The sequence below is a fragment of the Dipodomys ordii genome, unplaced genomic scaffold, assembly GCF_000151885.1.
Source record: "Dipodomys ordii isolate 6190 unplaced genomic scaffold, Dord_2.0 Scaffold39, whole genome shotgun sequence".
NCBI classification, from domain to species: Eukaryota; Metazoa; Chordata; class Mammalia; order Rodentia; family Heteromyidae; genus Dipodomys; species Dipodomys ordii.
This window is the reverse complement of record NW_012267255.1, coordinates 10,642,326-10,669,770: the sequence shown is the minus strand read 5'-3', so window position 1 is coordinate 10,669,770 and position 27,445 is coordinate 10,642,326. Positions and strand designations below refer to the sequence as shown.

The following is a 27,445-nucleotide window of genomic DNA, read 5'->3' as shown; positions in this document are numbered from 1 at the left end:
ATGTCTTCCTGAAGGAATAAAATTATATAAGGCTTGAATTTATTCCTTAATCTGATACAGTTACCACCAGTACATTAGCTATGGGAGTAAATTTGCCTGCTCACTTGGTAATTATAAAATCTACAATGCATTATGCTGGAGGAATGTTTGAAGAGTACAGTGAAACAGATATTCTACAGATGATTGGTAGAGCTGGCCGACCTCAGGTAAATGACAATAATTTTATGTTTTATAACTTATTTTAAAGACATAAAAATGCTATTGTATATTTTTATTAACATTTTACTAGATATAGTAGAAACATGTAATGAAAATGAAAATCTTGAATGGAGGAATAGAAGTAAAGCAAACCTCACTAATAGGGACATATACCATTCTTCCAACCCTAAATTCTATAAATTCCTATCCATTTGTGAAAGAATAGTTTATTAATTAATATGCTGCTAAAGATGTTTTTGATTTTGAGGGTTTTTTCTTTTTCTCTGATAGAGAAGCTATTATTATTTTGAATGGGACAGTTTTTCTGTTCCATTTCTATCCATTTCTGTTCCATTTTCTGTCATTTTGGAGCATGTAGATCCCAGGGTCCTACACTAAATCCTAAAGTTAGCTATATATGTGTATATATATATATATATATATATATACACACACACACATATGTATATATGTGTATACACACATGTATGTATATACATATATACATGTATATATATACATGCATATATATAATACGTATGTCAGTCATGGGGCTTGAACACTGGGCCTGGGTGATGTCCCTCAACTCTTCAGTTCAAGGATAGCGCTCTACCACTTGAGCCACAGTGCCACTTCCGGTTTTTTCTGGTGGTTTATTGGAGATTAGAGTCACATGGACTTTCCTCCCTGGACTGGCTTTGAACTGTGATCCTCAGATCTCAGCCTCCTTAATAGCTAGGATTATAGGTGTTAACCACTGATACCCAGCAACTGTATACATTTTAAAATACACCCTGTGCTGACAGATCCTTAGATAAAGAAGTCATTCATATAGATATTCAAGGAACATTCAGGAAGAATATCTTTTCAAAGTATCAAAATACTATGTAGCTGGGTATCTGTGGCTCATACCTAATCCTAGCTTCTCAGGAGGCTGAGATCTTAGGATCATTGTTTGAAGCCAGCCCAGTGAGGAAAGTCTGTAAGACTCTTACCAGTGTTAAACCACAAAAAATTAGAACTGTGGCTCAAGTGGTAGAGCACCAGCCTTGAGCAAAAGTAGTTAGGACAGCACGTAGGCCCTGAGTTCAAGCCCAAGGATCAGCACCAAAAAAAAAAAAAAAAAATATATATATATATATATATATATATATAACAAATTTACAAAGATAAATAAGATTATGTATAGACTATACCAATTACTGGTTTGTTTTGACTTCAATATTGCAAAAATTATATTAACTTGAAACAAAAATAGTATTTGCAATTATATTCTTGAAAGGTTTTTAAACTACATTCTTAGTTAACATTCAAATTCAGAAGCAGTATTTAAGTCTTTTCAGGCCTGTTATTTTAAGGCACGGGGACTGTTTAGTATAAAAAGAAGGTCTTGAGTTATTGAACTGGTGTCAGTGATACACTCTAATCCTTACTAAATTTCTCTGTATGATTTTTTGTTTTCAGTTTGACACTACAGCTACTGCAGTTATTATGACTCGGTTAAGTACCAGAGACAAGTACATTCAAATGTTAGCTTGTAGTGACACTATAGAAAGCAGGTAATACAGAAAAATTCTAAAAAGATAATAATGCTAATACAACTTGTCTTTTTTCTTTTAAATATTACAAGGAAACTTAGCTTGGTGGTTTTCTTCAAAATTCCCAACAGTTGAACTAAAGTCATTTTAAGATACTAAACAATTCTTTTTTAAAAATAGCAATAGAATAATTTTATTCAAGGGTGCTTTTTGTCCTTTGCTTAAAAGGCCTAAATTGTAATAAGATCTTACCAGCTATTATTACATTAAATTTTATAAATATAAAAGTATGAAAATTTATAATTACTAATTTATAGTAAATGAATATAATCTTTAAATTGTGTTTTATAATACGAAAGACAATTTGAGAGAAAGGCATTCAGTATTTAGTAGGAAAATAGGATATAATTCAACTCTTCACATATACCCTTTCAGTTTATTTTATTGTTAAGTATTTGTACAATGAGGTTACAGTTCCATAAGTCAGGTTATGAATATAATGCATCTTGATCATTGTCACCCCTTTCAGCATTCTCTCCCATTTTTCCCCTTCCCATTCCTACCCTCAATTTACATAGTTCAGTTTTTACATAACATACATTGACAATAGTGACTGCATTTGCTCACTTTTCCTCCTACCCTTTTTAAAAGTGTCAGTGTATCTTCTAGAGGCATAACAAGTAGAAGTTGAAGTTTGTAGTTGAATTGACTTTTTCAGATTTTCTCTTACACTTTTAGAAATTGTTTTCTTTCATGAATTGTTAAATTAGCAGTGAGCATATTGAACATAATTAAAGTTAAAAGTAAGGTGATGTTTTCAGATTCATATTAATAATGCCGAGTTTTTTTCTCTAGTTTGCACAGACATCTTATTGAACATTTAAACGCAGAGATAGTATTACATACTATCACCGATGTGAATATTGCGTTGGAATGGATACGATCAACCTTTCTTTATATCAGAGCCTTGAAAAACCCATCTCATTATGGTTTGTTACATTGTCCTGGAAAAGTAATAATTTTTTCAAGTCACTGAGCCTCTGTTTATACTAAGAGTTCACAAAATAGATTACAGAAACTAATAGATAACAGAAACAAAAAGTAATAACAGTCACAAATACTTTTAGAGGCAAGAGTAGGCGAAAGAAGAAACTTTATGTGTTCTATTATAATCTTTTCAATGAGCTTTACAACTCATACCATTAAAGATAGTACCAGAAAGCTTCAACTAGTAAAAATAAAAAAATGCCTAACATCATTTAAAATAGTTAAATTTTAAGTCTTCAATCTTTTCCATACTAATGGTCAACTGCCTCTTATTCTGAATTTTGTCTGTTCATTATTTTGTAAGAAATTAAATCACTTATATTATTTCTGTGGCCTTTCATTCTAGCTCTCAAGCTAAGACACATCTAGTTCTCCTACATTGTTTCCTATAGAACAAGTTAAAAGCAAGCATTTACTTATAATATTTACCCTTTTTCTCTAGTTTTGTTTGCTCAACATAATATTAATGAGAGTATTCCATTATAAGTGGGTGTATTCATAGTAGTTTGTTCTTTGCTATTATTGTGCTGTTCCCAGTGCGGATATACAATTTAGTCATCTATTAAGATTTTTGGATGTATCTTTTTTTGTAGGTACTAGGGTTTGAACTCGGGGCTTTATACTTGCCAGGCAAGCACTCTACCACTTTAGCAACTACTCTCCTCTTGTATGGATGGATCCCACCCCCCTTTTTTTGTCAGTCATGGAGCTAGAACTCTGGGCCTGAGTGCTGTCCCTCAGCTCTTCAGCTCAAGGCTTGCACTCTACCACTTGAGCCACAGCACCACTTCTAGTTTTCTGGTGGTATATTGGAGATGAGTTTCATGGCTTTGCCTGCCTGGGCTGGCTTTGAACCACAGTCCTTATATCTCAACCTCCTAAGTAGCTAGGATTACAGGTGTGAGCCACCGGCACCCAGCATCCTGTATGTATCTCTTGTTGGTTATGAGCATTCATTTCTTTGGAGTATATCTATGTAAGAGTAGTAAAATAAAGTAGGCTTATAACTTATGTTTAGCTTTAGTAGATAACTCAAACACAATAATTTTCCTAAAGCAGTTGAACCAACTTACCCTTTCAACAGCTGTATAGAAGAATTCTAGTCCTTTACATGATTATCAATAATTGGTTTTATTAGCTTTTAATATCAGTCGTTGCCCTGTGTTGTGTGTGTTTGTGTATAGTATGTATATGAGGAGTAGTTGTAGCATAGTAGTAATAGTAATGGTAGTAGTAGTTGTTGATTTGATTTTGCATTGCCTTGTTGAGTACTTGCACTGGGACCTTTTCCTATTGGTCATTTGAACATCTTGTTTCAGAAGTACCTATTCAAATCTTTTACCTACTTTTAAATCACATTTTTTGTATTTTTATGGTTAATATATAGAAGTTGTTGAGTAAAAAGCTTGTCAAATATATATATTCAAATCTTTTCTCCAAGTTTGTTGGTTTTTCACATCCTAAAAGCATCTTTGATTTAAAAAAAACAAATTCTTAATTTTAAATAATACTGATGTGAACTTATATATATATATACATATATATATATATGTATATATGTATATATATATCCTTCAATATGAAAGTACTTGTATAATTGTGTTAGTAGCATATGTACTTTTTACTAAATAGCACAGTTTTCCAAAATGGTTGTATTACTATTCTTTCATAGAAACATTCTTTTTGTTTTATTCTGGTTTGGATTTTTGTTTTGTTTTGCTTTTTTGCTGGTTTTGGGGCTTGAACTCAGGGCCTGAGCTCTGTTCTTGAGCTGTTTCATTTGAGCCACAGTTCCATTCCTGGTTTTCTGGTGGATAATTGAAGAGTCTCATGGATTTACCTGCCCAGACTGGCTTTGAACCCCAATCCTCAGATCTCAGCTTCCTGAGTAGCTAGGATTATAGGTGTGAGCCACCAGTGCTCATTTTAGAATGAAAATCCATTAGAAAATAATCACTTGGCAGATGATTGTGTGTAAAACCTAAGTGATTTGTTTCACATAGTTCATATTTCACATAGTTCTGTTCACTGTTAATACAAAAAAGAGGCAAAAGATAGCCAATTGGTATTGAAAGGATTGTAAAACAAATAATTTATAGAGAGTTCATTGCATCAATTCATTAAGGTATTTTTTCCTGTATGATATTTAGTACTCTTCTCCAAGTGATGGTATAAACTGAACCTATAAAAGATAAGTTAAATCTACTCTATTTTAATTTTTTAATAAATTTTCATGGCTTATACAGGTTTTAATTCTGGATTGAACAAAGAAGGAATTGAAGCAAAATTACAAGGTTAGATGAATTTCCTTCCAAAAATAACATGTTCTAAAATTTTTTATGAACATAAGCATATTCTTTTGTAAACTATTACTAAATAGCAAACTTCTTTTCAGAAAAAAGTATAAACTAGTTCTTTTCCACACATAAATAAAGCTTAGCATTTAGATTAATATTGTGTATAGTATGTTAACTTGGCTTATTTATTTGTACAGTGACCATAGTGTTTGAAAATGCTGCTTAGTAATAAAATTACTTTTATTTTGTAGCCTAGTTTTAATTGAAAATAAGCTTACATTGATGATGAATTTCTTATCCCTATTTGTGCCAGTGATATTTTCTTGTCATATACCAGCTTTCTTATTCAATTAATCATTTAGTGTTTTACTGCTTGTGTTTTAAAAATATAAAAATATTAGGCACTTACTAGAATTAGATAATCTAGCTCTTCATTGTGTTGAGACTGTCTTTCAGTGAAAGAAAAATAATGAATTCATTAAAAATATTTTGTCAACTTTAATTTTTTTGTCTACTTTGATAATCACATGTGGTAAATAAAGCTTCAAAGATATGGATAAAATCATAAGCTATCTTCTTTAAAGTAAATTTGTTGTTGAAACAATGATAACTACATATTCGTAATGTGCTGTTGAAAAATACCTGTAAATTATCCACAACTGACTAATTTTCTAATTGTTTTTTTAAACTGAAGTATATTTTAATAATAATGATTAAACACATAAACAAAATCAGATAATTCAAGGGATATCTAACTATATAACTTTAATATTTTATCTTTTGTTAAGTTGGGAGAATTATTGTTCATGCTTGCCTTATTTTCATAGATAAGTTTTGCTTATAAAGAACATTATATAACTGAAAAGAATTGGTAATGTAAAGAAGATAACAATTAGTATCTTTTCCTCACTCATTGCAATGTTCATGGCTGATATACGTATAAGAGAAGATAGATTGACAGGAGAAAAGCATAATATATTTATTTAATCGAAGTTTTACATGCCATTGGAACCTTCAAAAAATGGAGATCCCGAGATCCAAAGAGTTTTTTCTGAAAAGAACTTTACTATTTAATGTGTGATTTTATTCTTAAGTATGATGAGAGGTAGACAGTTATGTAGAATTATGACTGCCTAAAATGAATATCACCTATTGGTAATAAACTGAAACTTAGAAAGGCCAGTTTGTTAGATTTTTCTTGGCCTATTTGTGTATCATTCCTTCCTCTTCGATGTATGGCAGGAACTCTTTAAGTGTCTACAAACTTAGGAAGGTCAGAATATTACTGTGCTTCACACAGAAAGGCAGACAGATTATAGTAATCTTTGATTCCGAAGCCTTTGCATCTCCGTTGTTTTAGAGTACTTTGGAGTAGTATTTTATGAAGTCTGCCTTAAATCTCTCAGGAAAGGACCTTAGCATAATGTGTGCTATGTTCTAAACTTGATTATGTCTTCTTGCTCAATGTCCTGCAGTAACTCCACCTCACTCTTAGAATAAAATGCAAATTTTCGCCAGAGCCCACAGAATCCTACTAGATTCATTCCTGCCTGTTTTTCTCACTTTAGCTTTTCCCCTTGTTCATTCTCCTGTCTCCATATTGGCTTTTGTTTTTTTAATTACATCTAGTTGTTCTTACTCAGGTCTTTTACACAGTCTGTTTCTTGTTCTTGAAACACTTCTCAAGTATTTCACATGGCCTATACCTTTATTTCATTCAAGCCTCTGTTAAATATCAGCTACTCAGCGTAGTCTTTCTGTGTATCAGCTTACTTAAATCTACTTTTACTGAGAGAAAGATTGATTTTTGTGATGTCATTTTTGTTGCTCTCCTTGTTCTTGGAGAAGATAATGTCTTTATTTTGAAAATCAGGGTGACTATATACTTCCTTTATATTAGAAATTATGTAGCAATATATTAGAAATACAAGAGTTAAAAGTTTTTTTTAAAAAAAAAAAACCTTACATTCTCTTTATCCTTTCTCAGCTTTACTTTTCATGATAGTATCTTTCAATACCAAAACTTTTATTTGTGTAGATTGCTTTTTTAAACCACAATTTGCTGATTAAGTAAAATATAGGGAAAATACACTGCTGTGAACCTAGTAGTTAACCTTTAGAATAGTGCATAAAGTATAGTAAGCATTCTTCCTTGATTGGTTGACTGATTAATGGGTAATGAGCTGCCTTATTATGTCTAAGCTGGGAGCCTATGGCTCATGCCTATAATCCCAGCTCCTCAAGACACTGAGACCTCAGGATTACAATCCAAAACCATCCTGGGAAGGAAGTTAGTAAGACTCCATTTAACCACCAGAAAAGCCAAATAGAACTGTGGCACACAAGTGGTAGAGTGCTAGCCTTAAACACAGAAGCTCAGTGACTCCCAGGCCCTGATTTCAAACCCCAGGACCAGCACATACACACAAATGTCTAAGAAAATTAGAAAAGACTTAAAGAGCTTTAATTAGCAAACACATTAAACTATCAAACTGCCAAAACAATGTTGCTTAAAGTATTTCCTAAGCAAACACTTCTAATGACTCTGTGTGTGGTGTGTGTGTGTGTGTGTGTGTGTATGTGAGAGAGAGAGACAGACAGAGAGACAGAGAGAGAGGAGGGGAAGAGGACAAACTAATACCTTATTTAGGATTGAATAGGTTTTACTACTTTGCTCTGAACTATCTTAGTTTTTCTAGACTCTACTATCGGGTAGACTAAAAATTGTAATTAGTAGAATACACTTATTAGTGATCTACTAATCCATGTCAATTGTAGTAATAGGGCTTCCTATTCCAGGTAGAAATGGTGAATGTGCTCAGTTAGATGGAAGTAAATACTGAAATCATCAACTAAAACAGGTTTACATGGTTGTACAATGAAGTACAAACAGGAAGGAGGGGAAAGACTGGGGGTTTGTAACAAATTTTTTTTTATTTTCCATTTCTTTATTTATTGTGAAAATTATTGTACAGAGAGGTTACAAAGCAAGGTAATGAGTATATTTCTTATCAAGCATTATTGCCTCCTCCTTTGTTTCTCCTTCCCATCCCCTTCCCATTCTTTCCCCTCTCTCCCTTTCCCCCCTCCCCTGGCCAAAGTTGTAAAGTTCATTTTTCGGCATAACGTCTTGTACATCTCATTGTTGCAGTGGGTCCACCTGTATCCCTATTTAAATGATTCGTTTTTTCCCTACTCCTACACAAACTATACCAACATCAAATACAGTGAAAACAGGGGTTATATCGTGGGGGAAAGACATACAAAGCAACAAAGAAATCATCTTATAAATATGTTAGAAACAATGACAAGAAAGAAAAATCATTTGAATTCTTATCTTGGGATTCATTCACCTAACATCAACTTATCTGACCTATTTTACTTGTCTCAGACATATACTAGTTATTGCAAATAAGGAAAACCATGAGACCTATGTTTCTTTGGGCCTGGCTTACTTCACTTAATATACTTTTTTCCAAGTCTTTCCATTTCCTAACAAATGGGGCAATGTCATTCTTTCTGATGGAGGCATAGAATTCCATTGTATATATATAGCCCATTTTCTTTTTTTTTAATTTAATTTAATTTTATTTGTGAACATACTGTACAGAGGGGTTACAATTGCATGGGCAGGATAATGCGTACATTTCTTACCAAGCATTGCAGCCTCCTCCTTTGTTTACCCTTCCCATCCCTTCCCAGCCTCCCCCCCCCCCCCCATCCCAATCCTTCTCCTTCCCCCCTCCCCTGTAACAAATTTTGTAGGATTATTTGACTATGTACTTTGAGCATAAGTCTTTTTGATAAAAATTTAAAACAAAGAAAAATAAAGTTGTTTCATATTGGAAAAGAAATAGCACAACAATTCCTTCAACCTAGAGCAAATTACTTAGCCTCTATTCTTCAGTTTCCCAACCTGTGTATGAAAATAATAATATTATTTTGAGAATTAACTGGGTAATACCTATATATTGTTTCAAATGCTCTATGTGCTAAATCTCCTTTTATTATTAAATGTTTTTATTTATACTATTGTTACTATTAGAAACATTTCTGTAGCATATTTAATAATAATTCTATTTTGCCTTATTTCCCTGTTTTACTGAAATGATTTTTATTATTGAACAGAATTATGTTTAAAAAATCTTAATGACTTGTCATCCCTGGACTTGATAAAGATGGATGGAGATATTAATTTCAAACCAACAGGTAATGTTTTTTATGATTGTTGGTAAATGTAATTATTGTTGACCTAACAAAAATTTGATTTTTTTTTCTACTCAAATTTAGATCATAGTAAAATTAAATTGTAATCTCCATTATCAACCAAGAGCAGAGGTTAAGGAAATGTGGTTAAACTGACTTTTAATCATTTAAGGCTAATATAGAGACTGTTTATTTTTTGTATTTTTTTCTTAGAATCAGGAAGATTGATGGCTTGGTATTATATTACATTTGAGACAGTGAAGAAATTTTGTACAATCAGTGGAAAAGAAACTTTATCAGATCTGGTAAGTTAACGTTCATGAGAACAATAAATAGGTAATGATATAGTATAAAAACTATTGAAGCCGGGCACTGGTGGCTCACGCCTGTAATCCTAGCTACTCAGGAGGCTGAGATCTGAGGATCGCGGTTCAAAGCCAGCCCCGGCAGGAGAGACCTTGAGAATCCTATCTCCAATAAACCACCAGAAAACCGGAAGTGGCACTGTAGCTCAAGTGGTAGAGTGCTCGCCTTGAGCTGAAGAGCTGAGGGACAGCATCTAGGCCCAGAGTTCAAGCCCCACAACCGACAAAAAAAAAAAAAAAAAAACTATTGGAGAGGAAACTATTATGTATGCTTCATATAATTTATTATTGAACAAGTAAAAAGGAAAGCTTTTTCTTATTGTTGTTGGTCGTGGGGCCTGAACTCTGGGCCTGGGCACTGTCCCTCAGCTCTTCAGCTCAAGGCTAGTGCTCTACCACTTGAACCTTAGCACCACTTCCTGTTTTTTCTGCTAATGTGGTGCTGAGGAATTGAACCCAGGGCCTCATGCATGCAAGGCAAGCACTCTACCACTGAGTCACCTTCCCAGCCCCAAAAGGAAAGCATTTGTAATTATATCTCCCTTCAGTGTATCTCTGTCAAAGACATGAAATATGTCTTAGAATATATTTGGTTTTCAGTTGCATTTTTATCAGAGCTGAGAAAGTTTATATACATACTCAAAATAGGTGTAATAACTATGTTACAACTTAACTGATAATGCTAATTAATTTGGTAGTGACAAATATGTGAGAGAGATTTCAGGACAATGTGGCATGATATATTAAGAAAATCTGGTATGAGTAAAGGACAGTGAGTTGGAATCTAGGGTTGTGGCAACCTTTCCCTAAATCTTTTGCACCAGCATAGCAGTAACAGTTGAAATAAAATAGTATCAATTATAGTCCAGAAAAAAGAAATGATTATGGAGATGAGAATATTAAGTTAAAATGTCACAGTGGGGACAATTTTGCACCTGTAGCAGCCACATGACAGGCATATTCTTTCTTTCCTTACTTATGTGTGTGTGTGTGAGTGTGTATGTATGTGTATATATGTGTCATAGGACTTGAACTCAGGGCCTGGGTGCTGCCTTGAGCTTTCATGCTCAAGCTAGTACTCTAACACTTTGAGCCACAGTGCCATTTCTGGTTATCCAATGGTTAACTGAAAATAATAGTCTCACAGACTTTCTTCCCCTGGGCTGGCTTTGAACTGTGATCCTCAGATCTCAGCCTCCTAAGTAGCTAGGATTATAGAGCACCTGGCAACAGGCATATTCTTAGTGCCTGTTGTCTACATTGATTCTTCCTCCCTTTGCTGGAAACATGAATGTGAAACAAGATACTTGTAAAATAAAATTTTTAATCTCATATTGAAATAATTGTATTTAATTTTAAATATCTGTTGTTTTGCATAATAAGATTATTATACTAAGGATCATATAAGATAATGTTAGTTGTTATAAAGAAATCACCCGAACAAAATTTTATGGAAGGTAAAAGGTTTATATTTTCATGTAAATATTCTTCATTAAGAAGAAAATAAAAGTATAAAATATCCAATACTAACAATGACTAATCTGATCTTCAGTTTAACAAGAAAACTAGAACAAGTGTTAGTTCCATTTATAGATAAGGAAAACAAAGCACAGGGTATGCTTACTAGTTATCTGACAAAGCTAGTCTATAAAATCCAAAGTTTTTATTACCTGAAGCATTATTTTCTATTAAATATTTGGAATTATGACTGATAAGGTATAGAAGGCCATAAAGGAAGACAAAAAAGAACAGTGTTTATTGATTGTTTATTACTATGCATTAGGCACTGGGTTGAATATTGTAAATTTTGTCTTTCTAATCTTTCTAATCTAATTGGTATAGTTCTAATGTCTAATCACATCACTTATTCAGTATAATATATAAAGCACGCTCTGAATTATTAATTGGTAAAACCATGGTGTCCCCAGGCAGCATGAAAATAAGTAAATGTAGAGAAATAAGTTGTGATAAAAGAAGTTGAAAATGAACTTAATATTAAGTGGACAAATTCTTAAATTCTATAGGTCTCAATGATCGCCAGCTGTAATGAATTTCTAGATGTACAGTTAAGGATAAATGAAAAGAAAACACTGAATACTTTGAACAAAAGTCCAAATCGGATAACTATTAGGTACAGAAATTACATATATTTAAAATAACTTTATGAAGTTTTACTTAAAGTAGGTCATAAACATTTTTCCATATGTTTTTATTTGTAGATTTCCAATGGACGGAAGAATTAAAACAAGAGAAATGAAAGTAAATTGGTAATAATAATTTTTAATATTTTATTGTTTTGCCTACTGGTCCCTAGTTCATAGTAATGAAGGTTTACATCTACTTGTTCTTTTTTTTTTTTTTTTTGATATGGGGTGTCATTGTAGACAAGGCTGGCCTCAAACTGGCAATCGTTCTACTTCTGCTCCCAAATTACTAGGCTTACAGGTGTGCACCACCACTTTTGGTTTCTTTATTAGCTTTAAAGCATATTTTAAATTTATTTTACATAATACAAAAAATAGAATATTCCCATTAAAATTAGGGGGGGGCTGGGAAGGTGGCTCAGTGGTAGAGCGCTTGCCTTGCATGCATGAGGCCCTGGGTTCAATTCCTCAGCACCACATAAGCAAAAAGAAAAAAGCCGGAAGTGGCGCTGTGGCTCAAGTGGTAGAGCACTAGCCTTGAGCTGAATTGCTGAGGGACAGCGCCCAGGCCCAGAGTTCAGGCCCACGACCGGACCCAAAAAAAAATAAAATAAAATAAAATTAGGGGGCAGATTATAGATGTGAAATTAATTTTCAGGGATTTTCAGACTGGGGTTAGGAGAGTTGAAGAACGATGGGAGGTGTGACATCAATCAAGATGGGGCATTGTACTCAAATTGTTATATTGAGTTGAAAGCTCTTTATCCAACTACCTTAATAACTAAAAAATTTAAAAGCAACTTTCAGACTAATTAAAATGAATTTACTGGTTGGGAGAACACTTTCCTAACATGTGCAAGACCTTGGATTCAATCACCAGCACCATACCAAAAAAAGTGAATATTTTTAAAAATGAATATCATTAAGAATGTGTTCTGTTGAGGTGAAAAGTAAACAATAGAAAAAATGTTCTGTTTATATTTATCATCAGGAGCTTTCAGGCTGGCTTGAATGATAAACATGCATAAAAATAATATCCACCATTAAAACAAATGTAAGACGTGTATTTAAATAACAGTGACAGTCTAGACAAGACAAATAATAAAGCCAACACATGAATTGAGGGAAGCATATATTATAGTGGATTACTATTCTGCGAATAGTGGGGAATGTATATATAAGTAGTAATTGGAACACTAAAGTTTACACTTGTCTACACAGTTTGAAATCACAAAGGCAGTAGTATGATTTTCTTCTATTCAAAGTACATTTCTAAGTATTTATGTTTTCTAAATATTTAGTACTAATGTTTCTAAGTATTTAGTACTAAGTATTAGTACTGAGGTCATTTTAAAGTGCATTAAGCTCATTTTTAATGTAGCTTAATGAAATCAACTAGCCAATTAATTTTCTTCCTTAGCTAGAGGTTATTATTTCTTTGGGATATTTCCTGACATCTCATTGAATCTTATCTTCTAATATGCCAATGAAACAGTCTTCTAAATATATGTATGCAATTCATCATGCAGGTCTATATCTTGAACATAGAAGCTAATATTTTATGTCTTAGCTGTATTTCTCTGGTAATTAACTTGTCCTTAGAAATCACAGAGAACTAAGAGACTATATAGTCCAAACTTGTCATTTTACAAATGAATCAGTAATATTTGGGTATGTTATGACTTGCCAAGTATGATGCTACATTAAGGACTAAGCTAGAACTAGAATCTGGGTGGCTTGATTCACTCAGTTGTTGTTTTGTTTTGTTTTTTTAAGTATACTCTGTTTTAGTTTATTTGTTTGTTTTTGCCAGTCCTGGAGCTTAAACTCAGGATGTGGGCACTGTTCCTGAGCTTCTTTTGCTCAAGGCTAGCACTCTACCACTTGAGCCACAGCACCATTTCTGGCTTTTTCTGTTTATGTGGTACTGAGGCACATGAACTCAAGGCATCATGCATGTTAGGCAAGCACTCTACCACTAAGCCACATTCCCAGGTCCCCTTTAAATATATTCTGTTACACTAGTTACTGAATCAAATCAAGGTATTTCCCTATAAACATTTTGTTTGAAATTTTAATGATTTCCTATACTCTGCCTAAAATTGGATTCTACATTCTTTTGGTTAGGGCTGTCAGATTTAAAAATTGATGAGTTATAATTGGTTTTATGCATACCATAATTTAAATTATTACTATACTCTCCCATCTTTGTGCATCTTATTTGAGAATTGCCAAGAAGAGAGTATGCATCAATGTGGAGTTGTCATTTCTTATTGCAGAATTTACATGTAGTCTAACTTTTCACATGTATACATTCCTGTTTTGCTAAATTTCAGATCTGTTCTTTAAGTAGACATCAAAAGAGAGAGAGAGAGAGAGAGAGAGAGAAAGACTGAACTTTTGGGGGTTGGGAAAAGGAAGCCAGAGATAATACAAACCAAGACAGAAACAATTTTTCAATCAATAATGTTAAATACTGTAACTTTTCAAAGGAAACAATGAAATTTCTTTTTCCACAGTCTTATCCAGGCCCAGCTAGGATGCATTCCTATACAAGATTTTGCTTTGACACAAGATACCTCGAAGATTTTCAGAAATGGTTCACGAATTGCAAGATGTATGTTTCAGGAGAGTGGATTTTCAATGTTTTCTCAGTAAACTAGCACACCAAGTTTAACATTGGAAACTTTTTTTCAGGGCTGTCAGATTTTGTAGCTGCTCAAGAAAAGAAGTTTGCTGTGCTATTGAACAGTCTGATTTTAGCTAAATGTTTTAGATGTAAACTTTGGGAGAACTCTCTGTATGTATCCAAGCAACTGGAAAAAATTGGTAAGTACTGAATACAGCAAGCACTTTGTTATTATCTGCAATTTATTTTACTTTTACTGTTGACAGAGTCATTCTATGATGAATAAAAAATGTAAAAAATGTGTTTTATGGTCCAAAATAAAGTACTTTATTTTGAAAGTCTGATTTTTATTTGCTCTTGCTTAAATGATTACATTTAAAATCAACTAAATAGTTCATGAGAAATGTCATCTGCTACTCTTTTTAATGCTTTTTTTCTCATACTGATAGTGAGCTTTTGTTCCAATTATTAATTAAGTCTCTTCTCTGACTCATATTTTTCTTTGTTTTCAATGACAAAATACAAAACTAGGAATCCTGGCCATTTTAAATTATTTACAGAAAATTATTTATGTATATTTTAACTTTTTCCATTTTCAACAATAGATTTTTATTACCAGTCTGTTGAAAAAAGATTAAAGGTGTCGTTTATAAAAAACTGGAATTAGGCTCAAGGATTCTGGAATTATCCAGTTTTTACCTTTGACTTTCTGACCCTACTCCTTAAATGGCTAGAATTGTAAAAGGAAGGCTCAGCTTCTACTTAAGTTGTGAGAAATGCCATATTCATTTTACAAAGACAAGTGTGTTCTAAACTGGCAAGGATTTCATTCAACATTTGGAAAATAGAACCTTATAGAGCAATTTGAAATTAGGTGAAATAATTATTAGTGTTATTATTCTTGAAAAAGCCAGTCTTTCAAGGATATTGTTAATTGTGGATACCTGTTGCATTCTCTCCTCTCCAGATTGTCAAATACTAACTTGCCTATCACACAAACTCAGTACAGCTGAACAGAAAAAATGCAAATATTCCTCAGAAAAATATTGATAGGAAACAAGTAAATCTAAACCAAAAGTAAATCTAAGTGCTTATGGAACATGATAAAGAGAAACTAATACTCATTGATTTTAACAGTAAATATAAACTTTCAAAAGCTAAAAGTTGGAGCTGGGAAGGTGGCTCAGTGGTAGAGTGCTTGCCTCATATGAATGAGGCCTGGGTTTGATTCCTTTTCACCACATAAGCAGAAAAAGCTGAAAGTGGCACTGTGGCTCAAGTGGTAGAGTGCTAGCCTTGAGCTAACGAGCTGAGGGACAGTGCCCAGCCCCAGAGTTCAGGCCCCACGATCAACAACAACAAGAAAGCTAAAAGTCAGGAAAAGTCTTGAGGAAAATGTAAATGAACATTAAAATATATTCATTTGAATCCTGGAACATTAAAAAGTGTTCATTAGAATACTGGAAGCTTTTGTCTTAAGAATCGGTAAGATAGCCAGGAATTGGTAACTCATGCTTGTAATCCTAGAAAGTCAGAAGGCTGAGACTGAGGATTGGTTTTTGAAGTCATCCTAGTCAGAAAAGTCTATGAGACTCCATCTCCAATTAACCAGCAAAAACTGGGCTGGAAGTAGTGCTCAAGTGGTGAGAGCATCAGCTTTGCGCAAACAAGCTGAGTAAAAATACCAAGCCCTGAGATCAAGTCCCAGTACTGGATAAGTAAATAAATAAATGTAAGAGAAATTCCCAAGAACAGTTTAAAAAATAGTGGTGTTACACCTTTATCAATATTATATGTGCTTTATACAGAGATAATTAAAGTATCATTTCTTAAAATACCATTTTTTCACCACAATGCTGGAAGTGCAGCTGTGGCTCAAGTTGGGAGAGCATCAGCCTTCAGCAAAATATGGTAAGGGAGAGCTCCCAGTCCCTGAATTCAAGCCCTAGGACCACCACAAAATAAAACAAAAAATCCTGTTTAGTGACTGGTAAAATTTACTCATACGGGTATATCAATTTAAAATTCCAGTGCCCGAAAGCATAAGTAACATAAAGCATAAATAACAAAGGTACAAAGGAAAAATAAACTATATTTAAGGAAGAAAAGCAAAGCCAGTGTGAGCAGAGAGTATTCAGTAAGAAGAGAGTAGTGAGCAATTAAACGGGAGGGCTAGCTATAGGGAATTCAGCCACAGTAAAATATATATATGTGTGTGTATACATATATATATATATATATGTATGTATGTATAAAATGTCATTTTTAATGCAATGGAAAAAAATTGGAAGTTTTAAGCAGCAAAGAAACATTTTCTGGCTTAGGTACAGACAGAGAACTATATATAATACATACACACACACACATACACACACATTTTTTTTTTGCCAGTCCTGGGGCTTGAACTCAAGTTCTGGGCACTGTCCTTGAGCTTACTTTTGCTCAAGGCTAGCACTCTACCTCTTGAGCCACAGCGCCACTTCCAGCTTTTTCTCTTTATGTGGTACTGAGGAATCAAACTTGGGGTTTTACACATGGCAGGCAAGCACTCTACCATTAAGCCACATTCCCAGCCCCAGAACTATAATTTTAAGACAGAGACACTCAGAGTCCTAACTCTGAAGTCATATGCCTATCCTTATATCATGTTGCTTTTTTATCATACAGAGTTTATTTGCTAGAGTTTGCTGTATGGAAATTAACAATACAGAGTTAAGAATACTAGAAGTTGTGTTTTAAAAATGACTAAGAGAAATTCATAAGACTAGGGGATAAGATAAAACTAAGGGTTGAATCATAATGTAGATCATGGCAGGAATGCTTGGGGAAGAGATCACAGTCACACAGAGTAACAAGAAGAAAAGGACTAGAAGAGTTTCCCATTCTCTTGGAAGCTTACTCTTACCAACTCTAACCCATTCCACCATACCTTTTAGTAAATTAGAACTCAGAAGTCTTGGTTACTTTCCATCATGCTTACTTCCTAAAGTTCTACCACCTCAACACCCATACCGGGACCAAGCTTCTAGTATCTAGATCTTTGGATAACACTCAAACAATATGCTAACTATAACAGTTGTAAATTTTGCTGAATATTTTTAAAGCTTTTCTTTTATTCATTTTTGTGGTGCTGGGGACTGACTGAACCCAGGTCGCATATAAGGTATCAAGCACTCTTATTATTGAGACATATTCCTCAGTCCCCAAAATATTTTTATTAATGTAGTTGTATTTGAGTATAAGTTTCATTTAAAGTGGATTATTTAAAAATTGTTCCATTAATTTTTTACAGGTATAACATTGTCAAATGCCATGGTAAATGCAGGTTTGACTTCCTTTAAAAAAATTGAATCAACAGATGCAAGAGAACTTGAGCTGGTAATTAGTATTCACTTATTCCTAATGTTATCAAAGCCCAATTTAAATTCTAAAACCCAACTTTTATCACCTTATTTATAGAAAATTATTTCCTATAGTCATAAATATTTTGTCATAAATGTATTTCTATAGTCATAAATATAGACATAAGGATTTAGAGTGATGATTACATAATATGTAATCATTATTAAAACTATTGATTCTAGAACTGGAGATGTGTCTCAGATGGTAGAGTGCCTATGTAGCAACTGGGAAGTCATGAGTTCAAATCCTAGTACCACCAAAACAAATGAACAAACAAAACCTTATTGATTAAAAATATATTTTGTTGAGCTGGGTGCTAGGTGTAATCCTAGCTACTCAGGATCTTTCAAAGCCAGCATGGGCAGGAAAGTGTATGAGACTCTTACTTACCTTTAATTAACACAGAAAATCAGAAGTGGAGCTGTGGCTCACAGTGGTAGAATGTTAGCCTTGAGCAAAAGAGCTCAGGAATAGTGCCCAGGCCATGAGTTCAAGCCCCATGACTGACAGAAAAAAAAATTTCTACTGAAAGAGTTGCAAGCATGTAATGAGAAAATAATGATTAATTTATTTCCATTTCAGATTTTAAGTAGACACCCTCCTTTTGGAACTCAAATAAAAGAAGCTGTGATGTATCTTCCAAAGTATGAACTTGAAGTAGAACAGGTAAATAGTTTTTGTTTCTTAAATATTTGGATTATTTCTTAAGAGTAAAGCTGCTATAACTGGTATGAATAGTAAGGTTGTTTTTAAAAACACTTTTATATGCCTATCCTTTTTTGAAGATTGCAAGATACAGTAATACCACGGCGGAAATATTAGTGACACTTACGTTAAGAAACTTTGAACAACTACAAACTAAACGAACAGCACCAGATTCTCACTATACCACCTTAATCATAGGTGATTCAGACAATCAGGTCGTTTTTAAACACAAAATTATGTAAGTAATTAAGATCATGTGTTATATATATTCATATAGAGTTAACATTAACTATAAACATGTTAACATATAGTAGATATATATTCCAGATAGGCTTTATCAGTGCAACTTGGATTCAACTATGGTTAAGAAAATTACGGTCAAAATAGCTTCATTGCAGGGAATGCATATAATCATAACATTCAATGTATATATGTGAAAAAGGAAGTGAAAAACTTGATATCAGTTATGGTGGGGAGGATACATGGAACAGGAAAAAATGATGGGAGAGTGATGAAGATACACTGGACATTTAAGTAGACATGTTAAATTGTAACCCTGATGCACAGATGTGTATATTTGAAGATTAAAAATAAAAATATAAAGATTTCTCTGTTAATATTCTATTTTCCCTCCTCAGAATTTGGGGGAAGTAGTTTTCAGTACCCACTTTACTATTAGAGAAGACTAATCAGGAGTAATCAACCCTTAAAAATTAATATTTCAGTGTCTAGATCATTGTTTATATTTTTTCAGGGATTCTGTTTTGCTAAAAGCTGGAAACTGGGTTAAAAAAATTGATGTGAAGAGAGCTCTTATATCCGAAGATCTTAGCATAAATCTAATTAGCTCTGATTTTGGTAAGTTAAGTAATGAAGATATAGCTGTAAAAATATGATAGCTTTTAAAATTATTTCCTTTATGCTAAGACAGATAAGCAAAATCATATTAAATAAAATGGTACTTTTACATAATATAAACAAGCTTTAAGGAAAACATCATCTATTTTGATGTGGAAAATAGAACATAGATCAGGATAGTTCAAATTTGACTTGTTTAGTTATAGATATTTTCTTGTTTTGTTGGGGTTTTTTTTGGGGGGGGGTCCGGTCATGGGCCTGAACTCTGGACCTGGGCACTGTCCCTCAGCTCTTCAGCTCAAGGCTAGCACTCTACTACTTGAGCCACAGCGCCACTTCCAGCTTTCTTTTTTCTGCTTAGTGGTTCTAAGGAATCGAACCCAAGGCCTCATGCGTGCAAGGCAAGTGCTCTACCACTGAGCCACCTTCCCAGCCCCTATAGATATTTTCTAACACAGTTAAATTTCAATGGTTATAGAAACATTTTTAATGTCAAACATTTTCTGCTTTTAAGAATGTTTTTATTTCCTGGAATTCTTTTTTTTTTTTTTGTGGGGCTTGAACTCTGGGCCTGGGCACTGTCCCTCAGCTATTCAGCTCAAGGCTAGCACTCTACCGTTTGAGCCATAGCGTCACTTCTGGTTTTCTGGTGGTTTATTGGAGATAAGAGTTTCATGGCTTTTCTTGCCTGGACTGGCTTTGAACCATGATCCCCAGATCTCAGCCTCCTGAGTAGCAAGGATTACAGATGTGAGCCACTGGCGCCTGGCTCTTTCCTGGAATTTTTATCACTAGTGTTAAAATAGTATAAGAGATATAAAAAGAAAGAAATGGCCAAAGAGCTGGTGGCTCATGCCTGTAATCCTAGCTACTCAGGAGGCTGAGATCTGAGGATCACAGTTTTACACCCAGCCCAAGCAGGAAAGTCTCTGAGACTCTTGTCTCCAATTAACCAGCAAAAAGCTGGAAGAGAAGCTGTGACTCAAGTGGTAGAGCACTAGCCTTGAGCAAAAAAGCTCAGGGACAGTGACTAGACCCTGAGTTCAAGCCCTAGGACAGAGAGAGAGAGAGAAGGAACATGTCCTCATATATGGCCTCATTTATGACCTTTTCTCTTTCTAGTTGGACTTGATATTCAGCAAAAGTTTACAGTCTTTTATTTAGGACCCAAGAGCTTTGGAAGTCAAGTAATTAAGCAAAAAAAATCAGAAGCAGATATTTCCCATTTTGAACATCCAGATAGGTCTGCTGTAACAGGAGCTTGTAAAGGTAAATATCTCTTTTAATTTCTATAATACCTATTTTGTATTAAAACATCAGTAAGGCCAGGGAGGAGCATTGCTGTAAATACTACTTCACTCAGTTAGGGATACTCTGAAATTAGATATTTAAGTATCATGTATTAATAGTATGTTGGCATATGGTAGGAAGTCTTTCTTATAGTTAATATTTCTCTACTTGAAATGGTATTTAGGTCAGAAAGTATTTGATTATTCTTTTATATGAATTTTCCCTTTTCTATGTCTACTTCATTCTAATAGCCATTATTAGGAAGAGAATATGTACAAAACTCTACAGATTTGATAAAGTAGACTAGAATGAAAATTAGTTTTCTTACTATGGGAATTTTCAAAGATATACAGAAGGATATAATGAACTGTTAGATACTGATTAACCAATTTAAACAATGATCAATTCATGGATAAAGTTGTTTTATTCAAATCTCGCTTGAATTTCCCCCATTCATCCTTTAAAGCAAATCTCAAGTATCATATCAACCCTTCTATTCACATTAGACAGTGAAGCAGTAAAAATTAATATATGAGGTATAACTATGCAGCCATTAGAAAATAACTTGATACAGATATATAATCACAATTATTATTAATTTTGGTATGAACATAATTGATACAACTAATTTGGAAGTAATTATAGTATTATAAAGCTTAGTAGTAGTATTTACAAAGCTTAACATATATATATTCTATGATAGAGCATTCTTTTTCTAGGATTACACTTGGTAGAAGTATGCATTTATGTTAATAAAAAGACATTTGTTTTAAAAAGTTATTGTATACACATTTGTATATTAAAAATGGAAAAGGATTTGTCTAGATTTCAATGATATTCTTCCTTTAATTCTTTCATGAAAATTCACAGATCCCCAAAGATAGATAAATGAGTAGATCTTTAAAACGTAACACTTCCCCATCAAAAAAGTAGGCTATAGGGGCTGGGAAGGTGGCTCAGTGGTAGAGTGCTTGCCTTGCATGCCTGAGGCCCTGGGTTCAATTCCTCAGCACCACATAAACAGAAAAAGCCGGAAGTGGTGCTGTGGCTCAAGTGGTAGAGCACTAGCCTTGAACTGAAGAGCTGAGGGACAGCGCCCAGGCCCAGAGTTCAAGCCCCACAACTGACAAAAAAAAAAAAAAGTAGGCTATAGTTATTTATACTACAAATTCTCAAATCTCCATTCTGGCCACAATTTCTTGGCTACAAAGTTATCAGGAAACTTCTTTTTTGCAATCCCAAATTGAAATTCCCAGAAGGGAGGAAATATCTCAGTTTAAGAAAGAGTTTAGGGGACTGGAGGCATGACTCCATTTGTAGAGCACTAACCAATGAGTGAAAACATCAGGCACTGAGTTCAAGTTCCAGTCTCAGACAAAAAAAGAGAGAGAGAAGGGCAGGAGAGAGAGAGAGAGAGGAGAGAGGGAGGAGAGAGAAAGAAAGAAAGAAAGAAAGAAAGAAAGAAAGAAAGAAAGAAAGAAAGAAAGAAAGAAAGAAAAGGAAGGAAGGAAGGAAAGAAAGCGAAAGCAAGCAAGCATGAAATTTACATTGGGCATTTGTATCTCACACCTGTTCTCCAAGATACTTTGGAAGGCTGAGATCAGAATGATCTTGGTTCTAAGGCCAGCACATACAAAGAAAGCTTATGACACATCATTTCAGCTGAAGAAACTTGCATCTGTGGCATGCATATGTCATTCATGCTAAATTTGGGCAAAAGGTGAGGCTCCACCTCAAAACATCCAGTGCAAAAAGGGATTGGAACCATGGTTCAGCAGTAGAATGTTCTTAGCAAGTAGGAGGCCCTGAGTTCAAGCCAAGACAATTTGGGATTATTAGGGCTGCAGTAGGATAGTATAAACTCAAAACTGTCATGTCAGATAGTCCTCTTTTACCATATGCAGAGAGAATCAAAGGTGGATGGACTATGAAGGAAAGGGAAAAGGAAAGCAGAGGTACAGAGTGAAGCAGAGGTGAGAATGCCAGGGCTGAGGTCTAATGGCTTTCCACTTCCTACTTCTAAGCTACAGGAAAGCTTAGCTACATTAATGCTTTGGGGTTCTATGAGATATATATGTTCACATATTTTTCTGCCCAATATCAGCTCTTTGTTTAAAATAGCTTGAATTGTTTCTGTTACTGAAGCTGCTATAAAAGATTGGATGTCTGCTATACTTTGTACTTAGCATCAGTCTTTTATAAAGGCAGAGATTCTCCCCATATTTAGCACAGCCCTGCAGAAAGCACACAGAAGATGTATCCTATCAGACAGGTAATATTTTATACATACACGCACTTTTACATAAATACTTACACAGCTATTCTAAATCTGAAGAATTTATATACATCTGATTGTATAACTTAATACTTTCATGAAAATTCACAGATCTCCAAAGATAGATAGATGAGAACTTTTAAACCTAACATATATAAACTCTCTGTCGAAGAGTTTAGTGATTTACCCTACTAAGATTGTGCCACAAAATTTGTGCTTTTTAACTAAACAATTTAAGTCATTTTGTTTTCATGCCATTAAATTACACAAACTGACACCACTGCTTCTTGACTTGTGAGTTTATATCTTCATAAACTCATCCAGTTGAAATGCATTTAATATACCAAACCTGTTGAACACCATAGTTTCACAACATAGCACCTACGAAGTCTAGTTGATTACTCACAAAATTGTGAGGCACTGGAGCCATTGCTCCCTGCCACTGCCAGTATTGCAAGAGGACAGTGCGCACCACACAGCATTAACCTCATGAAAGATAAAAACTCAGACATTTAAAGAATGGTTTCTATTGGATGCATGTCACTTTCCAGTCAATGTAAAGTTGAGAATCATCAAGTTGGAGACTGTCTTGTATTTGGTTCAGATAGTATAGTTCAGTACAATTCTAGTTGAGATCATTAACAAATTTGCTTTACTTGAAGTACTTGGAACCAACAGCTTTAAACCATCTAAATGTATTTATGGCAAAGCTACAAAACTATGTGCATCTTAGATTATGATAATATGAAGTATGAGACATGATAAAGTGTATTTAAGAATTCAGCTTTAGGAAGTGGCGCTGTAGCTCAAGTGGTAGAGCGCTAGCCTTAAACTGAAGAGCTCCCAGGCCCAGAGTTCAAGCCCTACAGTGGACAACAACAACAAAACAATTCAGCTTTAGTTGACTTCCAGGATGCTTATTTTATAATTATCAAAGTCTTACAGTTTGCATTTGTTAATAAGACAAATTCGATCATTCTCAGCATGTTGGGAGCAGGGTGGAGTGACGTGGAAGAACAGATACATTCTAAATACCATTTTCAGCAGAAACAAAAGTATACAGTTGTCATTTCTGACATACATGCCAACTCTATCTTAAAATTTTTGGAAACAGATTTCAGAATCAGATAATTAAAATTAAAATCAGATAAAATAATAATATAACAGTAAAATAATAATCAGATAATAAAATAATCCAGATCTGTTTTCACCAGTGGAAGGAACTGTGTGTACATAGTCACCATCTACCATCTTGTGGCAGTGTTTAAAAATGCATCTTTTCAGAAGTCTTAGATTAAGACAGAGGTAACTATACAAAAAGGACATCTTAGGCTGGGAAGGTGGCTCAGTGGTAGAGCGCTTGCCTTGCATGCATGAGGCTCTGGGTTTGATTCCTCAGTACCACATAAGAAAAAAGAAAAAAAGCCAGAAGTGGCACTGTGGCTCAAGTGGTAGAGTGCTAGCCTTGAGCTAAAGAGCTGAGGGACAGCACCCAGGCCCAGAGTTTAGGCCCCAGGACCGGACCCCAAAAAAAAGAAAAGAAAAGAAAAAGGACATTTTGCATGCATTTCCTTCTTATTCCCCAAATAATCTGTTTTCTAAACAAATTAAGTTAATCTCTAGGAAGAAAACCAAAGCAACTAGTATAATCAGAGAGACAGCATGATTGAAAGAGTAGTCTCTGGAATTATCCTACAAAAATTCAAATCTCCAGTTTACTACATACTAATAGCATAGTTCAGAGCATGTACTTAACATCTGTATGATTTAGTTTTCTCACTGAAATTGAGATATAATAAAAGTACCTCATAGGCAAACAACCAAAAATGGCCATATATTTGAAGACAGGATAATGCAAGAATGTAACAAATGTAATAGAAAACTGTAAGTAACTATATGGAAATTATTGTAAAGATTGAATTTCTACCATAAAATAGAACATGATACCATTTTTTCAAAGTGTAAGAGCAAACACAGGAAAGTAAAATCTGCAATCAGAAACAAACATTGGAGCCTCTTGTTGAGTGTCCTCTTAATAAAAATAGAGTCTAAATGAAGGCAAAAAGCAACGAGAACAGAAAATTATAAGAGAAAAGAGTGGGAAATCAAAGAGCCTAATATCTGACTAACAAGTGTTCCAAAACAAATGAAAAAAAGTATTTTCTAGACCTAAAATGAGACATAAATCTGCACATCCAAAAGGCTCACTTAATGCTAAGCAGATTGAATGAAAGAAGATCTACAAACAAGGAATAATTGCAATGCTTCAGAATATCATTGATAAAGGTAAAATCATAAATGTTTCCAGAGAACAAAAATCAAGGTTGTGGTAAGTTTTGTTTTTATTAGCAACTCTGGATACTAGAAAAAAATGGCTAAAATTCCAGGGATGAATTATTTCCAACTATACCCATGTCAAACTCTTAACTAACTGTTAAAGACTCTAATACATTCAAAGATTCAAAAAGTTTCACTCTCACACATCTGTTTTCAGTTAGTTGTTTCAGGATAAACCCCAGTAAAATGAGGGAGCTAATGAGGAAAGAAGTAAGGACAGAGCAATATAATGGAAATTTCAGGATGATAGCTATAAGATATGTTCCCCAGATTGGGAACATAGAGTGCTTGCCTAGCATGCTTGAAGCACTAGGTTCAATTCCTCAGTACCATATAAGCAGAAAAAGCTGGAAGTGGCACTGTGGCTCAAATGGTAGAGTGCTAGCCTTAACCAAAGAAGCCCAGGCCCTGAGTTCAAGCCCCAGGACTGGCCAAAAAAGAAAAAAAAGATATGTTCCTATTGCATTAGGAGGAGGAGAGGGCTAGAGAAAGGAGGCATCCATGAGTTGGGGGGGGGGCGGGGGAAACTCAAATGGATTGGGTGCTTTATTTATTTCTGTTGGTCGTGGGGCTTGAACTCAGGCATGAGCACTATCCCTCAGCTCTTCAGCTCAAGGGGAGTGCTCTACTGCTTGAGCCACAAGTGCCACTTCTGGTTTTCTAGTAGTTCATTGGCAATAAGAGTCTCAAAGACCTCCCTGCCTGGGTTGGCTTTGAACCGTGATCCTCAGATCTCAGCCTCCTGAGTAGCTAGGATTACAGGCATGAGCCACCAGCACCCAGCTTAAGGTGTCTTTTTGTATTTATCTTTTTTTTTTAAATATTGAACTTCTGGGGCTGGGAAGGTGGCTCAGTGGTAGAGCGCTTGCCTTGCATGCATGAGGCCCTGGGTTCAATTCCCCAGCACCACATAAGCAAAAGAAAAAAAGCCGGAAGTGGCGCTGTGGCTCAGGTGGTAGAGCACTAGCCTTGAGCTGAAGAGCTGAGGGACAGACAGCACCCAGGCCCAGAGTTCAGGCCCCACGACCAGACCTAATATAGATAGATAGATAGATAGATAGATAGATAGATAGATAGATAGATAGATAGATAGATAGATAGAACTTCTAAGACACTTATATGGCTAAGCTAAAAGGAACACAATATACTGTTAAATAAAAGGACTCGATTTGATTCTACATTAAAAATATTTTTGCCTTCCATATGTCTTCTAGCCATTTTGTCTAACTCTGCTTCTGCTGCTGTTACTATAGACTGAGTTACCATCATTTTCTTGCCTAGTCTTCTTAATCTTCTTAACTAGTTTTATTGCATCCATTCTGTCCTTTCCCAAATCTCTTCATATTATAAACCATATAGTGATCTTTTTTAGTCTATAAATTTAATATATCTCTTTTCTGCTTAAAACAAAGGTCATTAGCAGGTCCTACAAGTCACATGGTCACATGCCCAACCAATCCCTAAGAAGCAATATGTTATATGATACCTGGTCTTACCTCACATCTAAAGATTTGGCAGGAAGTACACAAGAGACCCAAAGACAGATAAGGCAGTTAAATTCTTTAGATAGGCAAATTCTTTCACAGACAGCAAAGTAAAATCATATCCACTCATATCTTCAATCCCACAGGATAACACCGAACTAGAGGGGCTAGGTGATAGAAGTGATGGGTTGCTTTGTTCTTTAAGATATGAACTCTATGCTGGAGCTAAGCAGTTTTACAGCATGCAGCTGTATCTGAAAGGGGCAAAGTGGCAAGTCCCATGGCTTCCCGGAATCAGGGAAGCAGGTCTCCCACAGGACAGGGAGCCTCCGCTGGCCAAGGAGTCAGCGCCTTATATCCATCTTACCATGCATGATCCAGGATCAAATGGTATCTTCCAGTTCCTAAGCCCTTCTGCATGGCTGATGTATGGATGACATTTGAGCTACTTTGAAACTTGATAGGCTTCAGAAAAACCTGAAAGAAGCTATTCTAAGATGGAACCAAAGGCCGGGCACCGGTGGCTCACGCCTGTAATCCTAGCTACTCAGGAGGCTGAGATCTGAGGATCATGGTTCAAAGCCAGCCCCGGCAGGAAAGACAGTGAGACTCCTATCTCCAATAATCCACCAGAAAACCGGAAGTGGCGCTGTAGCTCAAGTGGTAGAGC

At 34.7% G+C, this 27,445-nt stretch overlaps 1 protein-coding gene across 1 annotated transcript in view; it reads left to right on the top strand.

Annotated features, from left to right (window-relative positions):
• Hfm1 (HFM1, ATP-dependent DNA helicase homolog (S. cerevisiae)) overlaps positions 1 to 27,445 on the top strand; it is a 75,166-nt gene that overhangs the window by 30,615 nt on the left and 17,106 nt on the right. The window contains exons 15-29 of the mRNA XM_013018241.1: positions 61 to 206; positions 1,663 to 1,757; positions 2,592 to 2,725; positions 5,030 to 5,077; positions 9,209 to 9,289; positions 9,500 to 9,591; positions 11,676 to 11,782; positions 11,871 to 11,918; positions 14,315 to 14,412; positions 14,493 to 14,624; positions 17,717 to 17,802; positions 18,409 to 18,492; positions 18,612 to 18,769; positions 19,286 to 19,389; positions 20,512 to 20,658. Of these exons, the coding sequence (XP_012873695.1) occupies positions 61 to 206; positions 1,663 to 1,757; positions 2,592 to 2,725; positions 5,030 to 5,077; positions 9,209 to 9,289; positions 9,500 to 9,591; positions 11,676 to 11,782; positions 11,871 to 11,918; positions 14,315 to 14,412; positions 14,493 to 14,624; positions 17,717 to 17,802; positions 18,409 to 18,492; positions 18,612 to 18,769; positions 19,286 to 19,389; positions 20,512 to 20,658 (1,560 nt within the window). The remainder of the gene's footprint in view (positions 1 to 60; positions 207 to 1,662; positions 1,758 to 2,591; positions 2,726 to 5,029; positions 5,078 to 9,208; positions 9,290 to 9,499; positions 9,592 to 11,675; positions 11,783 to 11,870; positions 11,919 to 14,314; positions 14,413 to 14,492; positions 14,625 to 17,716; positions 17,803 to 18,408; positions 18,493 to 18,611; positions 18,770 to 19,285; positions 19,390 to 20,511; positions 20,659 to 27,445) is intronic.